General features: G+C 43.7%; 1 protein-coding gene across 1 annotated transcript in view; it reads left to right on the top strand.

Moving 5' to 3' along the window:
* Positions 1-16,605, top strand: part of jakmip2 (janus kinase and microtubule interacting protein 2) — a 96,964-nt gene that overhangs the window by 57,896 nt on the left and 22,463 nt on the right. Inside the window, exons 4-9 of the mRNA XM_007891387.2 lie at positions 2,462-2,677; positions 8,047-8,145; positions 10,033-10,179; positions 13,558-13,698; positions 14,765-14,821; positions 15,512-15,631. Of these exons, the coding sequence (XP_007889578.1) occupies positions 2,462-2,677; positions 8,047-8,145; positions 10,033-10,179; positions 13,558-13,698; positions 14,765-14,821; positions 15,512-15,631 (780 nt within the window). The remainder of the gene's footprint in view (positions 1-2,461; positions 2,678-8,046; positions 8,146-10,032; positions 10,180-13,557; positions 13,699-14,764; positions 14,822-15,511; positions 15,632-16,605) is intronic.

Raw genomic sequence — 16,605 nt, forward strand, 5'->3', positions numbered from 1 at the left:
CCTGCTCCCTCTGTTCAGCGTGCTTCAGCCTGCATCACTTCCCTCTCCTCACCCACCCCACCATTGGCAGGCGGGTCTTCTGCCACTCTGGAACTCCATCCCGCAGTCCCTCCGCCTTGTCCCCTCCCTTGCCTCATTCGAGACCCATCTCAAGACCCTCCTCTTCGACTAACGCTTTTGATCACCCTCCTTCCCCCCACTGCCCTCCACCCTCCCTGATCCCGACCCCCAGCTCAGGTCCAAAATACTGACTGTCCAACGCCTTGGGACATCGCACCGATGTGAAAAGCGCTATACAAATGTCCACAAACACAGGGAGTGCGACACAGACATACTCACACAGACACTCACAAACAGAGAGAGAAAGACGCACAGACACACTCATAAATGCTTATAGAAAGACACACTCACACAGACACACACACAGAAAACAACAACAACAATTACATTTATAGAGCACCTTTCATGTCGGGAGAACGTTCCAAAGAGCTGAACGGTCAGATGTCAGGGCCCGGTATGGGGGAGGGGTGGTGTAGGGTGAGGGAGGGCAGAGAGGTGGGAGGGAGACCAAAGGCACGGTCGAAGAGAAGGGTCTTGAGACCGACCTTGAAGGAGGCAAGGGAGGAAGCGAGGCGAAGGGACCATGGGATGGAGTTCCAGAGTGTGGGGGCAGAGAGGCCGAAAGCCCGGCCACTGATGGGAGGGCGTGTCAGGCGGGAGACATGGAGCAGACCGGAGCCCGCTGAACGGAGGGAGCGGGCAGGTTGGTAGGGAGTCAGTAGGTCAGAGAGGTAGGAGGGGGCAAAGCCATGGATGGCCTTAAAGGTGAGGACGAGGATCTTGAACTCGATCCTCTGGGGGATGGGGAGCCAGTGGAGCCGGGCGAGGGTGGGAGTGATGGGGTCCCGGAACCTGGTGCTCGAGAGTACACGAGCTTCAGAGTTTTGGATGATCTGCAGCTTGTGAAGGGAAGAGTTGGGAAGGCCGATGAGGAGGGAGTTCCCGTAATCGAGCATTGACACAGACAATCATAACAGCAGGCCTCTGAGTAAAGCCCATTTGCTGCTTGAGGCACATTGCGCCTGAGCGTCCGTAGCCGCTCCACCCACAGACGTCAGGTAAACAGCGGGCCAGAACCATAGAATCATAGAATTACACAGCAGAGCTTGTGCCAGCTCTTTGAAAAGAGCTATCCAATTCAATCCCACTCCCCCACGCTCTCCCCATAGCCCTGCAAACTTCGGCTCCCCAAATAATTGGAGTTCTGTAGCTCAGTGGTTAGAGCACTCGCCTTGCAAGTGAGACACCGGGGTTCAATTCCAGGCAGGGCAAAACGTTGGGCAAGTTTCCTTACTCCACACGCCTAATAATAATCCCTCCAAAACAAAAAAGCAATAATAAATTGGTCATTTTCAATCCACAACTGTTTGTGGACACTGCTGTGCGCAATTGGCTGCCGCATTTCGCCCACAAATATACAATCAATTCACTTTACAGCATATTCTGTGAAGCGCTTTGAGAAGTCTAGAAGATGTGGAAAGCACTATATCAAATGCAAGGATTATTATTATTATTATCTACATTTGTAGAAACTACATTTCTAGCAGGTTTGTCACAGATTCTGCGGCCCCACTTTTCTATTAGTCCAGCTCCTGACCCATAGAGGGATGGAGAGAGGGTGAAGGCTTTTAAATTGTATTTAAGTCTAGGTTCAGGAAACAAACAGCATATTCTAACCCCAGTTGCTGCATAATATAGCTATCAAATGAGTAGTTTTTGAAGCAGTTTCAGAATTGTAAAGCTGCCAACTGAAACAGGTGGGTAACTAATGTCAGAGAGTAAACGGATAGAAGCAGGAGAAGGAGCTGCTAATAAAGAAACAGCTTTTAATATTTACATGGTCATATATCAGCATCATACTGTACTATACAGGTGTATTATATGCAAACACTGTATACAAAAGGGTTGTTTACAATAAAACAACTGATTTATTATCTGAGTAATTAAAAACAATCCCCTTCATTGGTTGTTAATGATTAAGGGCACCTATAATTCTCTCTGTGAATTATTATTATGGGGCCTTCTGCCACTCTACCCCCACCCTCTGCAACGCCATCCCACAGTCCCTGCGCCTCGCCCCCTCCCTTGCCACCTTCAAGACCCATCTCAAGACCCTCCTCTTCGACCGTGCTTTCGAGCTCCTTGCTTCCTCGCCTGACCTCCACCCTCCCCGATCCCAACCCCCAGCTCAGATCCGTAACTGTCTGTGCAGCGCCTTGGGACATCCTCCCAACGTGAAAGGCTCTATACAAATGTAATTTCGTTGTTGTTGTTGTGGGCAAGTATTTACACATAGTTTAATAATATACATAATGCCTCTGATCGATGGGTGTAAACGTCAAAGGAAAAGCCTTTGCTCATACCAGCATTTAACATCTGTCTTTTTTGTGTGTATTTTAAGATGGATGAAATAAAATCTAAAGACAGAACCATCTTTTCACTGGAGAAGGACCTAGAGGTGCAGGCAGGATATGCACAGAAGCTCCAGCTGCAGAAGGAGGCTCTGGATGAGCAGCTCTTCCTTGTGAAGGAGGCAGAATGTAACATGATCATGAGCAGCCCCAAGCGGGAGGTGCCAGGCAGTGCACGGGATGGCATGGACCACCCAGGCAGTCCGGTGAGCACCACAAACGCAGAGCATTGTCTGAATCTAAGCTGCTTTCACAAGACACAAGTAGAGATTAAATATCTAACGCCTGAAATTTTAATAGCCTTGAAGACATCGTCATAAACATTAAGATTATAGAGAATTATAGAATCATAGAATTATACAGCACATAAGGAGGCCATTTGGCCCATCATGTTTGTGCCGGCTCTTAAAAGAGGGCAGTACTATACAAATCAATCCCATTCCCCCGCTCTCTCCCCACAGTCCTACAGACTTGTCCTCCCCAAATGATTATCTACTTCTCTCTTAAAAGTTGTTAGCGAATTAACTTCCACCACCCTTTCAGGCAAAGCATTCCAGATCCGAACTACTCGCTGTGTGAAGAAAATGTCTCCTCACCTCCCCTCTGTTTGTTTTAAATCAGTACCCTCGGGTTACTGACCCACCCGCCAGTGGAAATAGTTTCTCCTTGTTCACCCTATCAAGTTCCCTCACCATTTTGAAAACTTCTTTTCAGTCCTCTCTTAATCTTCTCTGCTCCAAGGAGAATAATCCTAGCCTGTCTAGCTTCTCCTCATAACTGAAGTTCCTCATTCCTGGTACTATCCTGGTAAATCTCCTCTGCATCCTCTCCAGTGCCTTGACATCTTTCCTAAAATGTGGTGCTCAGAACTGAACACAGTACTCTTCCTGAGGCCTAACCAGTGTTTTATAAAAGTTCAGCATAACTTCCTGACTTTTGTATTCTATGCCCTTATTTATAAAGCCTACTATCCTGTATGCTTTTTACCTACAGCTTTATCTACCTGTCTGCCACCTACAAAGATTTACTTATATGAACCCCCAGGTCTCTCTGTTCCTGCACTCTCTTTAAGATTGTACCATCAGCTTATATTGCCTCTCCTCATTCTTCCTTCCAAAATACATCACTTTGCATTTCTCCACATTAAGCTTCATCTGCCACGTGTCTGCCCATGTTACCAGTCTGTCTATGTCCATTTGCAGTCTGCTACTATCCTCCTCACTGTTTATTACTTTTCCTAGTTTAGTATCATCTGCAAACTTGGAAATTGTACTCCCTATACCCAAGTCCAGGTCATTTATATAGAGCAAAAACAGCAGTGGTCCCAATACTGACCCCTGGGGGATCCCATTGCACACCAGTCACCATCTCTCTCTACTTTCTGTCTCCCAGCCAGTTCTGTGTCCATGCTGCCACTGTCCCTTTAATACCGTGGGCTTCTATTTTGGTTACAAGTCTCTTATGTGGCACTTTATCAAACGCCTTTTGAAAATCCATATAAACTACATCAACTGCATTACCTTCATCCACCCTCTCCGTTACTTCATCAAAAACTCTTATCAGGTTTGTTAGACACGATTTGCCTTTAACAAATCCATGTTGGCTGTCCTTTATTAACCCATATTTTCTTAAGTGAAAATTTATTTTGTCCCGGATTATAGTCTCTAGAAGTTTTCCCACTCCTGACGTTAGGCTGACTGGCCTGTAGTTCCCGGGTTCATCCTTCTGCCCCTTTTGTACAAGGGAGTAACATTCCATCCTTCCAGTCCTCTGGCACCACCCCAGTGTCCAAGGATTGAAAGATTGTGGCCAGAGCTTCCACTATTTCTACCCTTACTTCCCTCAGTAACTCAGGATGCATCTCGTCTGGACCGGGTGACTTATCTACCTTGAGCACCTTTTGAGTGCCTCTTCTCTATTTATTCTTATCCTATCCAATGTCTCTACCCTCTCCCCTGATACTGTGGCATTTTCTGCATCCTCTTCTTTTGTGAAGAGAGATGCAAAGTACTCATTCAGTACATCAGCCATGCCCTCTGCCTCCACAAAACGATTTCCTCTTTTGCCCCTAATGGGCCCCACCCTACCTTTGACTAACCTTTTATTCTTTATATGCTTATAAAATACCTTACCTTCTCCCCCATGTCTGCGCCATGACCGGCATTGCCTACCACCACCTCCGCAACATTGACAGATTCTGCCACTGCCTCACCCCTCAGGCTGCCGAAACCCTTATCCACCCATTTGTCACATCAAGGCTCGATTCTAGAAATTTGCTTCTCCTCGGCCTTCCCAACTCTTCCCTTCACAAGCTGCAGATCATCCAAAACTCTGCAGCTCATGTACTCTCGCTCACCAGGTTCCGTGACCCCATCACTCCCACCCTCGCCCGACTCCACTGGCTCCCCATCCCTCAGAGGATCGAATTCAAGATCCTCGTCCTCACTTTCAAGGCCATCTGTGGCCTTGCCCCCTCCTACCTCTCTGATCAGCTGACTCCCTGCCAACCTGTCTGCTCACTCCATTCATCAGGCTCCGGCCTGCTCCATGTCTCCCTGCCCTACCATCGATGGCTGGGCTTTCAGCCTCTCTGCCCCCACACTCTGGAATTCCATCTCACGGTCCCTTCGCCTCGCTTCCTCCCTTGCCTCTTTCAAGGCCGGTCTCAAGACCCTTCTCGTCGATCGTGCCTTCAGTCACCCTCACACCTCTCTGCCTTCCCCCACCCCTTCCCCATGCTCGGATCCTGTCCCGACTGTCCAGTACCTTGGGATGTCCTCCCGACGTGAAAGGCGCTCTATAAATTTAATTTTGTTGTTGTTGTTTACGGTTCCCTTTTATGTTACCCACTAATCTTTTTTCATGCAATCTCTTTGCGCCTCTTATTTCCTTTTTTCAGTTCTCCTCTGTACTTTCTATGTTCTATTTGATTAGCTTCTGTATTTTGGACCTGACATTTATCATAAGCCACCTTTTTCTGTTTTATTTTAATCCCAATTTCCTCAATCATCCAGGGAGGTTTGGATGCCCTACCTTTCCCTTTTGTGGGAATGTATTTGTTCTGTGCCCAAACTATCTCCTTGAAGATTTTTCCATTGCTTGTTAGTTGTTTTACCTGCCAATTTTTCTTTCCAGTCCATCTTGGCTAGGTCCCTTTTTAAATCACTGAAATTATACCTCTTCTAGTTGAGTATCTTCACCTTTGATTGTTCCTTGTCCCTTTCCATAAGTACTCTAAACCTAATGATGTTGTGATCATTGTTGTCCAGTTCCTCTCCTACTGAAACCTGCTCCACTTCATTCCCCAGAAGTAATTCCAAAACTGCTTCCTTCCCCATTGAGCTGGAAACATACTGATCCAGAAAATTATCCTGCGCACATTTCAGGAATCCTCCCCCTCCTTGCTCTTCACACCGTTATTTTCCCAGTCTATGTTAGGATAATTGAAGTCCCCCATTAGCACTACTCTATTGGTTTTGTATCTTTCTGAAAGCTGCTTGCAGATTTGGTCATTTATCTCCTTCCCGCTATTTGGTGATCTATAGTGAACACTTAACAGAGTAACAGCTCCTTTTCTGTTCCTTAACTCTAACCAAATAGATTTTCTTTTTGGACCTTCTAACACATTGTCCCTTTTCAGGGCCGTAACTGTATCTTTAATCAATATTGCCACTCCCTCCCTTTTTTCCTTCCTTGACCCTCCTGAATGCATTGTAGTCAGGAATATTCAACTCCCATTCCTGCCCTTGTTTGAGCCAGGACTCCATTATTGTCACTACATCATAACCCCATGTGGTAACTTGAGCCGCAGCTCACAATCTTATTTGTCACACTCCGTGTATTTACGCACATGCACTCCAAGACCAATTTAGTCTGTGCTGCATTTCTCCCCCATCTAATCCCTCCTTTTTCTGGATTATTGCTTTGCTATTCGTCTCTCCCATCCCTCTATGTAACTTGATTGCCCTCTCGAATGCTACATCCTGATTCCCTTCCCCACAGCACTAGTTAACCACCCTGTAAGGACATTGGTGCCAGCCCTGTTCAGGTGTAACCCATCCACCTTGTACAGGTCCCACCTGCGCCCAAAAATGGTCCCAATGATCCAGGAACCTGATGCCCTCCTTTCTGCACCATTTCTCCAGCCATGCATTCATGTGTTTGATCCTGCTGGTTTGACACTCTCTTGCACAAGGCATTGGGAGTAATCCAGAGATCACCACCTTTGAGGTCCTACTCTTTAGCTTTTTCCCAGCTTCTGATACTCTCCATATAGGATTTCAGACCATTTTTCCCCTATGTCATGGATTCCAACATGCACCATGACTTCTGGATATTCCCCTTCCCCCTATAGAACATTTGCACCCGTTCCATGATGTCTTCAACCCTGGCACAAGGGAGGCAACATACCATGTGAGAGTCATGTGTTTGGTTGCAGAAACCCCTGTCTACTCCTTTCACCGTTGTGTCCCCAATGACAGTTGCATTAAAACTCTTCCCTGTGTCCCCCTGTGCATCCATTTGCTTTTGACTCTTCTCCCCAGAGGTTTCATCACCCTGACCGGTATTCAGTACAGAGAACCAGTTTGTGAATGCCACACTCTCAGGGGATTTCTGTACTGCCCGTCACCTCTTCCTACCAGGCCAGGTGGTCACCCACTCACTCACCTTCTGAACCCTCTGTGGCTATGGGATGACCATCTCCTGAAACATTTGATCCCTGAACTCTTCAGCCTCCCGTATGCTATGTAGTGACACCAACCTTTCCTCAAGCTCAGAAACTCTGAGCTGCAGCTTGAGCAGCTGGAGGCACTTCCTACACACGTGTGTCCAGGGCACACAAAGCACACAAAGCATCCTGGAGTTCCACATAGCACCCATTGTGCAGGCAACCGGTCTCAGCTGCCCTGCCATATTCCCAGACATGTTTTACATTATTTTATAATTTAATATGAATATATATATTTTATAATTATGCATCTCTCTCACTCTCTGTTCTGTCCTCACTCAGGTACATCCTTGCTCTGCTGGGCTCTCTGCTCCCAGCAGAACGAAGTAAAGTGTTTTTTGTCAGCTGGGTGTCAGACACATGCGGATACCCTTTCACCATGCTTAAGAATATCCAAACCAAGCAGAGTTCCACGTTTCCCACCTACACATGGAAATTCCAACGATATTTATTTGAATGGAGTGTGAACTCTCTCCCTACAGGAACACATCCTGCTTACCTAATTCCAGAAAGTATAGAACTGTGGACTTTTCTCACCCTCCAAATATATGTCAATCACATAATTTCCAATTGCACAACATTCTGTGATTAAAAAGATCACAATATACACTAACTCTAGTTATGTATCCTCACCAGATGTTTTGCCTTATTGTGAACAAGTTTTTTTTAGCATTGCCCTCTGAGTTGGAGCAATAATCATAATCCTTACATTTGGTATGGTACCTTTTCATGTCAGGAGGATGCCCCAAAGCGAAGCGAAGTGTGTGTTTTGTGGGCAAACATAGCTTCCTGTCCTCAGTCCTTACTTTGCAATACAATATTTCATGTAACTTTTCTGATTCACAGGATTTACGGAGAAACCAACGCAAAGTAGCAGACCTTAATTCAACCATTCGCAAGCTGGAAGACAGGAACACATTGCTGGTGGATGAAAGGAATGAACTGGTGATTATCACATAATATCTCAATTGTGCTTGACATGTAAATAATAATAATAATTAAATAATAATAATATAATAAAATAATAATAATGATAATAATCCTTGCATTTGATATAGCACTTTCCACGTCTTCTAGACGTCTCAAAGCGCTTCACAGAATATGCTGTAAAGTGAATTGATTGTATATTTGTGGGCGAAACGCGGCAGCCAATTACGCACAGCAGTGTCCCACAAACAGTCGTGGATTGAAAATGACCAATTTATTATTGTTTTTTTGTTTTGGAGGGATTATTATTAGGCTCTGTGTGGAGTAAGGAAACTTGCCCAAGGCTTTGCCCTCTGCCTGGAATTGAACCCAGGTGTCTCACTTGCAAGGCGAGTGCTCTAACCACTGAGCTACAAAACTTGAATATTGTCAAGTGTAGTCAATAGTTCTTTTTGAGGGCAAACACAGCAGCCATTTACCCCACAAAACAAACATGAGGTGAATAATCAATTAGTCTGGACACTGGAAAAAAATCCCTTCTCTTTTCAAATAGTGCCATACCATGTGTTCTTTATCATCCTCCTAAACAGGTGTATATGTTTCATGTTTCATCTGTAAAATGGTACTTCTTATAATTTAGCACTCCCCCAGTATGGTACTGAAGTATCATCCTAGACTATAATAATAATAATAATCCTGCATTTGATATAGCGCCTTTTCACATATTTGAGACGTCTCAAAACACTTCACAGAATACACTGTAAAGTATGTATATTTTTGTGGGTTATAGATGAAACCAGGTAATATCAAGAAATATTGTTTAGCTTTCTGAGCTCTGTATTTTGCAGGCTTTTAAAAGATATAAAATATTGGTGGTAAGAGAAAACAACAGAATTTAACTATGACTACAGCAGGTACTGACATGGATTGGTGGACATTCTATCATTCCCCTGGGCAGTTACCTGTACCTAATGAATTACTACCTAGAAAATAATACTCATTTGACTTGGGATTGTCTTTAATGCGACAAAGTGGGGAATCTTTTATTGATGCCATGCAGCTTGTTTTACAGGAAAGAATATTAATATTAATAAATATTGATATCAATTTAGACTATGACCTTAAATCCTGACATGGACTTGCCCACAACCCCTCTGACTCCGAGGGTGAGAGTGCTGCCAAATAAACAAGGCTGAGTTTATACTCGTTAATCTCACAATAAAATCCAGTTGTTGGCTTATGCTAGCGAACCTTTTTTGTATCTTCCTTGTGGGATGTTTTAATGTGGATTGAAAAGCACACTAGCATGAGACAACAGAGCATGTTTTACCCTACAAATGGTGTCAGATCAGTGTATGAAAAGCTGGCATTGGAATGAACAGGAGGAGCAAGGCCCCACGTGAGCAATGAGGCAAATATTTCATTGACTTAATCCACCACAGAATCACTCAAGGGAATTATATGTCCACTGCACTCAATGGTTCTAAATGTCTTATCATTTATAAATTTCATTGAAACCAACAGCCTTGGGAATAAATGTACAAATTAAATCTGAATTCTACGGCTTTTTTTAATTCACAATTTAGGTTGTCAGTGAAACATAACTTGTTTTTAGCTCTTACCTTGCACGTAGAAATATTGAGATTCTTCCATCACAATCAGCATCAGTACTAGTCTGCTTCCGAACACTGATGTAATAGTGTTTTGGTTGTATTGAAGTATATTGGCTGAATTTGCTCAATCACTATAACAGGTTATTGATTCAAAGAGCCCTATGGGACCACAAGTTGACAGCGCTGAGCATTTGGAACTATGTGTAGTGCCTCAGGACATGTTGCTGGTGTGTGGCATCTGGTAAGAAAACAAGAGGTCAAGCTAAATTAACTTTAATTCATGTTTCCCCAGCTGAAGCGAATCCGCGAAGCTGAAAAACAATATAAACCTCTCCTGGAAAAGAACAAGTGCCTCAGCAAGAGAAATGATGACTTGACTCAGTCCTTGCAGCGGATGGAGGAGAAACTCAAATCACTGACCAGAGAGAATGCTGAGATGGTAATTTCAGACACTTACACTTGCTTCACCTCTGTACAATTATAAAAACTAATTACAAGATGGCTATATGATTATATGACTATCCACGTATCCCCAATAACAATAATAATAATCCTTGCATTTGATACGGTGCCTTATCACGTCGTCGAGACGTCTCAAAGCGCTTCACAGAATATGTAGTGACTGTGTATTTTGTGGGCGAAACGCAGCAGCCAATTGCATGCAAAGGTGACCCACAAAAAGTCGTGGATTGAATGTCCAGTTTATTACAGTGTTTTTTTGGGGGAGGAATTATTATTCCCTGGAAAGCAATCCGCCAATCGATTAACATGCAGATTCCTACTTACTGCAAGGTAAACAGAAGTGTGTGTGGAGTAAGAAAACTTGCTTAAGGTTATACCCTGACCTGACCTACCCGGGAATAGAACCCAGGTCCTCTCGCTTGCGAGGTGAGCGCTCTAACCACTACGTTACAGAACTCCACGATTACCCCAAATTATTGAGCCCAAAACACATATGGTTTGGTGTTCGTAAAGCCTATCAGGCCCATGAACTCCAAAAGAAGACTTTTGGAGGCTGTATATGATTACCTAATTCCTCTTTATTTCTGTTTAAAGTCTTCTTTATTTGGAGTCCTGAAGCATATTGGTTAGAGCACTCGCCTCGCAGATGAGAGGATCTGGGTTCAATTCCCGGGCAGGGTAAAACATTAGGCAAGTTTCTTTACTCCACACATCTCTGTTTTCCTAGCAGTAAGTAGAAACCGGGTTGTTAGTTGATTGGTGGATTGCTTTTCTGGGGGTAATAATCCCTCCAAATAAATAAATAAACAAATAAATAATTTGGTCACTCAATCTACAACTGTTTGTCGAAACTGCTGTGCGCAATTGACTGTCGCGTTTCGCCCACAAAATCTACAGTCAATTCACTTTACAGTATATTCTGTGAAGTGCTTTGAGACATCTCGAAGACGTGATAAAACACTATATCAAATGCAAAGTTTATTATTATTATTTCGCCCTTGGAGAGTCTTACTTGATCTGGTCCTCACTTGGCATTCACGTACATAACACCTTAGGAGTCCTTAGATAGTGATCAGGAGCAGGAATTCTGGATCTGCAGTTGATGCAACTTCTGTTACTCAAGGCCAATGACAGTAATTTGGAGTCCTGTAGCTCAGTGGTTAGAGCACTCGCTTTGCAAGCGAGAGACCTGAGTTCAATTCCAGGCAGAGGGCGAAACCTTGGGCAAGTTTCCTTACTCCACACAGAGCCTAATAATAATCCCTCCAAAACCAAAAACAATAATAAATTGGTCATTTTCAATCTACGACTGTTTGTGGGACATTGCTGTGCGCAATTGGCTGCCGCGTTCGCCCACAATTATACAGTCAATTCACTTTACAGTGTGTTCTGTGAAGCGCTTTGGGACGTCCTCCCGACGTTAAAAGCGCTATATCAAATGCAAGGATTATTATTATTATTATTATTATTATTGTGCCGTACCAACACCTTGGCTGAGATCAGCCACACAGCACAGAAGGGTGATCAGTACTGCCATTTCTGGGTCACTCAGCCTGAGTTTCACTCTGGGCAGCAGCTTTTGTTTACAGTTTATTGAAAGCTATAATAATAATTACAGTGGTTTAGGCAGAGAGCTAAATTCCTCATGCAGTTGGTAAATATTTATCGGTGAAACTAGAGTAACATTAGATGCTAAGCATCTACCATTTCCCTCCAATGTGCATTGAAATTGGTGCTTTGGGACAGGAGAATGATTACCTGTAAATAGCCTGATGGAATAATCCAGATTAGTGCTTCTTGAATTATACCCTACCTACCTGCCTACCTACCTACCGTTCCTCTGGCTCTGGTCTGCTCCACGTCCCCCGCCCCAACCGCCCTACCATCGGTGGCCGGGCCTTCAGCCTCTCAGCCCCCAGGCTCTGGAACTCCATCCCCCAGTGCCTTCGCCGCCTCCTCCCTCCTCCTTCAAGGCCGGTCTCAAAACCTTTCTCTTCGACCGTGCCTTCAGCTCCCCTCTCGACTCTCTTCCCCCTCCTCGCTCCCTCCCTTCCCTCCCCTCACCCTGACCATTTCCCCCCTCCTTGCTCCCTCCCTCCCTTCCCTCCCCTCACCCTCACCATTTCCCCCCTCCTCGCTCCCTCCCTTCCCTCCCCTCACCCTGACCATTTCCCCCCTCCTCGCTCCCTCCCTCCCCTCACCCTGACCATTTCCCCCCTCCTTGCTCCCTCCCTTCCCACCACTCACCCTCACCATTTCCCCCCTCCTCGCTCCCTCCCTTCCCTCTCCTCACCCTGACCATTTCCCCCCTCCTTGCTCCCTCCCTTCCCTCCCCTCACCCTGACCATTTCCCCCCTGCTCGGGTCATGACCCAACTGTGCAGCGCCTTGGGACGTCCTCCTGACGTGAAAGGCGCTTTATAAATGGAATCTTGTCGTTGTTGTTGTTGATGTGTCACTGTGATTAACAATTGCAACCGGTTATGAAAATGCAGAGAAACAGTGAAGGATTGCTTTACTAAAAAAATGTTCTGATCACTCATCACATTAAGTGTTGGTTTTGTGACAGGTGTGATATTTTGTTTTACTAAAGGGCAATCATACTCTTTTAATGTTGTGTATGAAAGCCTTGTTGACACTGAGGCAAAATGTTCTCTAATGGCCTTAGCTACATGTTACCGATGTGAATTTGCCTTTTAACCTTTTCTTCATGCTTCAACAATCAACTATTTGCTTGTTTGCCAAACATCATAGGATGAAACCTTTGTCCCCACAGCTCTCCTTTTCAGCTGCTTTGCCACTTATGTAACAACAAGGTTTGCTTACGCCATGATTTGAGCTTTTTGCTTGAAAGAATATGCACTTTTATAGCACCTTTAAAAATCTTTCTCAGGGACAGCTCAAAGTGCTTCACAGATAATTACTGTCAAGCGAATGTTTTATTGGAAAGAATGCCAGCTTAGACTAAGAGCTCAATTCCCAATGTAGTGCTTGAACTCACAACCTCTGAACCAAAGGCGAGAGTGGTACCCAATTCTAGCCCTCCTCCCCCCATAACCAATGTTTTCAATGAATTGAGATATATGACTGAGGGGGAGAATGTTTGCTCTGTTCCACGAATCATCCTGGAGTCTACAAGTGATCATCAGATACAGAGCAAAAGAACCAGCCCAAACTTATTTTTAGAAAGTGACACAAATTAAGCCTAAACAAACAAACAAATTCAGGTTCCCTGATGGCTTCATATGTCATTTTCTATTTGGCCAAAGCTAAGAAAGGTCTTTCCAGGTCAATATGAACTAAAAGTCAAAAGTCACTTCATCCAAATGCCTCTTTTTTACTATTTTTCATCATAGAAAGACAAGATTGGCTTGCACCCACCTCTAAAAAAATTACGCTCCTTGAACGACCTGGACCAGGCCCATGAAGAGCAAGAAATAGAATTTTTAAAACTTCAGGTTCTCGAACAGCAGAATATCATCGATGACTTGACGAGGGTGAGTGAGCCCTCACTGCTGTGCTGCTTTGTGATATTCCACATGCAGTTTTATTGTAAATGTTCTAACCGAGGCCCCAACTTTCACCTTGTCTTAGTCCATAAAATATTTTGTCGTAATATTTATAACAATTGATAAAAATTCCTGGATTCAGTCTTAATTTTTTAAGGCATTTCTTACGAAGGACCGGTTCCAAATGAACTTTTTAATTTAACTAGTTTTAAAATTTTAAGACAAAATGATCTTACAGGCTAAGAGTTGGTGGAATTTCATGCCTTAATCGGTCAGTAAGGGCAAGCGGGCAGTTGTCCTCTACACCTCCCAATCGCCAGAAGTTAGATGCAAAAACACTTATCCCAAATACTAAGGAATTGATTTGATGGAGTAGGAATTGTATTTTTCACTTGTCCATTCACTTAATATTGGTGTGTGTGTGTGAATCATATGTGCAAGTGAAAAATCCTTTAAGGGTTTAAGTGGTATTTCCATATTGAATATATTGCAGCAATATCAAAAATTAGGAAGGCAGCTTTTCTCACTTATGTCTACACTTGCGTTTTAACCCTTATCGGTGGAAGTTGACTCCAATTATTTTAACAGATAGCATATTGTTCATTTTGAACAATATAAAAACTCTTCACTTTTCCCAGGGTTAAAAACTGAAGATATAACAGCCTCTGAAGTGTTGGTGTGCACCAGGCACTGTATCAACCACAATATTGATGTCTAGCTTACTAGATTGGTAAAAGGATTAGTAAATAATGAATCCCACATTTTGCAGCTGATACCCTGGAACTCACACATTGACTTTACATGAGTCAGAGCTAAGGATCGGTGTCTGAGCAGAGCTCCTGGGATGAGCTCATGAGATTTTAGATTGCCATTTATAAATTCTTTCGCCAATCTCACAAATGTCAAAGTGGGGCAGAACTGCCTAGAGGATGGTGTTTGTGGATATTAAGCTGTATATTTGTTCTGTTTGTTTTTGCCTGAGAAAAGACCCTAAACACTTCTGATGCGGTGTTGCCCACATCACCACTATGTTTCACGTTTCCCCGTTTTATAGGACCGAGAAAGATTGCTGCGTCGCAAGAGGCACAGAAGAAGTACAAAGCATATCAAGGTAATTAACGCGAGTTGATATTGGGCAACACAATGGTAAGATTGTCTGAAGAGTTGAACAGTTTATGTCGTCCCCTGGAAACAATTGGCAGTTATATGTGCCTCTTCCCTTTCCACCCACCCACTATGCACTGAGAGAATGTAATTCACACCTAGGATAGGTACACAACTACGCCATATCCCTTATTTTCTTCTTTCTTTTCCACGCAGTAGAATTCTAAGGAATAATCTGGACAGAATGATGGGAAATATCTTTAAAAGCAAATCTCCAAAATTAGTTTTAATCTCTCTCCTAAAAGTGAGCAGGGAGCTAGCCTCTCATTCACTCCTCCATTCCAAAAAAAAAATCTAATCCCTGTAGTAGCAGCATCAAGTGCTCCACACGGCTGGTGTATTTGCTTGATGCAAAACACAAAAAAACCTGCATGACCTGATTTCCTACGAATTTCAGACTCTCGTCACAGATGCTGTACGTGCTGGTCGTGTAAGCCTGCTTTGCTCTCATTCACAGCAATAGAAAGCAATACCATATCTGTGTGCCTTTAATGTCTAACTTACTGAAATATACCCAGTGCCTAGAGGTTCATTGCAGATTTATGCACAGATAGTTTTTCTTTTATTCATTTGCTTAGAAAGAGGTGGAGAATGGAGCGTTTCACTTATTTGGGATGTGTTTTTGTTATCCACATAGAGGCACGTGGTGGAGACGTGTTTTGGATTCGATGAAGAATCAATGGATTCAGAAACCTCATCCTTGGCTTCATACAGAACGGACAGAACCCCAGCAACACCAGAGGACGACTTGAACGAAGTGAGTAAACTGCATAAAACAAAACGAGTTATGAGAGTCAAGGACTGAAAGGAACGTTTTATTTATAGTTCACAACAGTCAGCCACAGAGGACACAATGGCCAACTCAGACTGACTGACTCAAGAAATTAGGTCATATCAAGTCATATAAACTCAAGACTGCCCCTGGCCCAAGTTACTCCTGAAAGTCTACCACAGTATATTCTGTGAAGCGCTTTGAGACGTCTCAAAGATGTGATAAGGTGCTATATCAAATACAAAGAGTATTATTATTATAAATTTCTCCCCTTCTCCCACTGCAAAAAGAGGAATGTCGCACAGTTACTGTTTTGGCCTAAAAGGAGGAACCCGAACACTGTGCAGGCCTCTTTATTCTGGTAATAACTAAATTTTAACTGGCATCTCAATCCATTTCCTACTGGGGTTATGGGGTACAAAATGCTCAGTTTGGAGATTTGGGTCACAAGCTTCCAGGACCCTGTTAAAGGTACTATCTTAATCCATTCGAAATTGGTACCTTGTATCATATGTGAGGTGATACTTGTTGTATAATTCATCCAAAATGACATAGTCTCTTACACAGGATACTATCAATATGAAATTGAGGCTGTTTTATCATTTAAAAGATCAGAACTTCACTGACCTGCATGAAATACTAACAACAGTCAGTGAATCACAGCCAATCTGAAGGTTCAGCTGACAGACAGCACTGAAGCTTAGATCATCTTAGATCATCTACAGTAAACTCCTGATGACTCTGTTAACCTGTCACTACCTCTTGAGTCATCATCCTGTTAACAACAACAACAACAAATTAAATTTATATAGTGTCTTTCATGTCGGGAGGACATCCCAAGGTGCTGGACAGTCAATGATTTGTACAAAAGCTGGGGGTTGGGATCAGGAGAGTTGGAGAGCAGGAAGTTTGGGAGTAGGAAGGTGCCTGAAGGCAAGGTCAAGGAGTAAGGTCTTGAG

The sequence above is a fragment of the Callorhinchus milii genome, unplaced genomic scaffold, assembly GCF_018977255.1.
Source record: "Callorhinchus milii isolate IMCB2004 unplaced genomic scaffold, IMCB_Cmil_1.0 Scaffold13, whole genome shotgun sequence".
Taxonomy (NCBI): Eukaryota; Metazoa; Chordata; class Chondrichthyes; order Chimaeriformes; family Callorhinchidae; genus Callorhinchus; species Callorhinchus milii.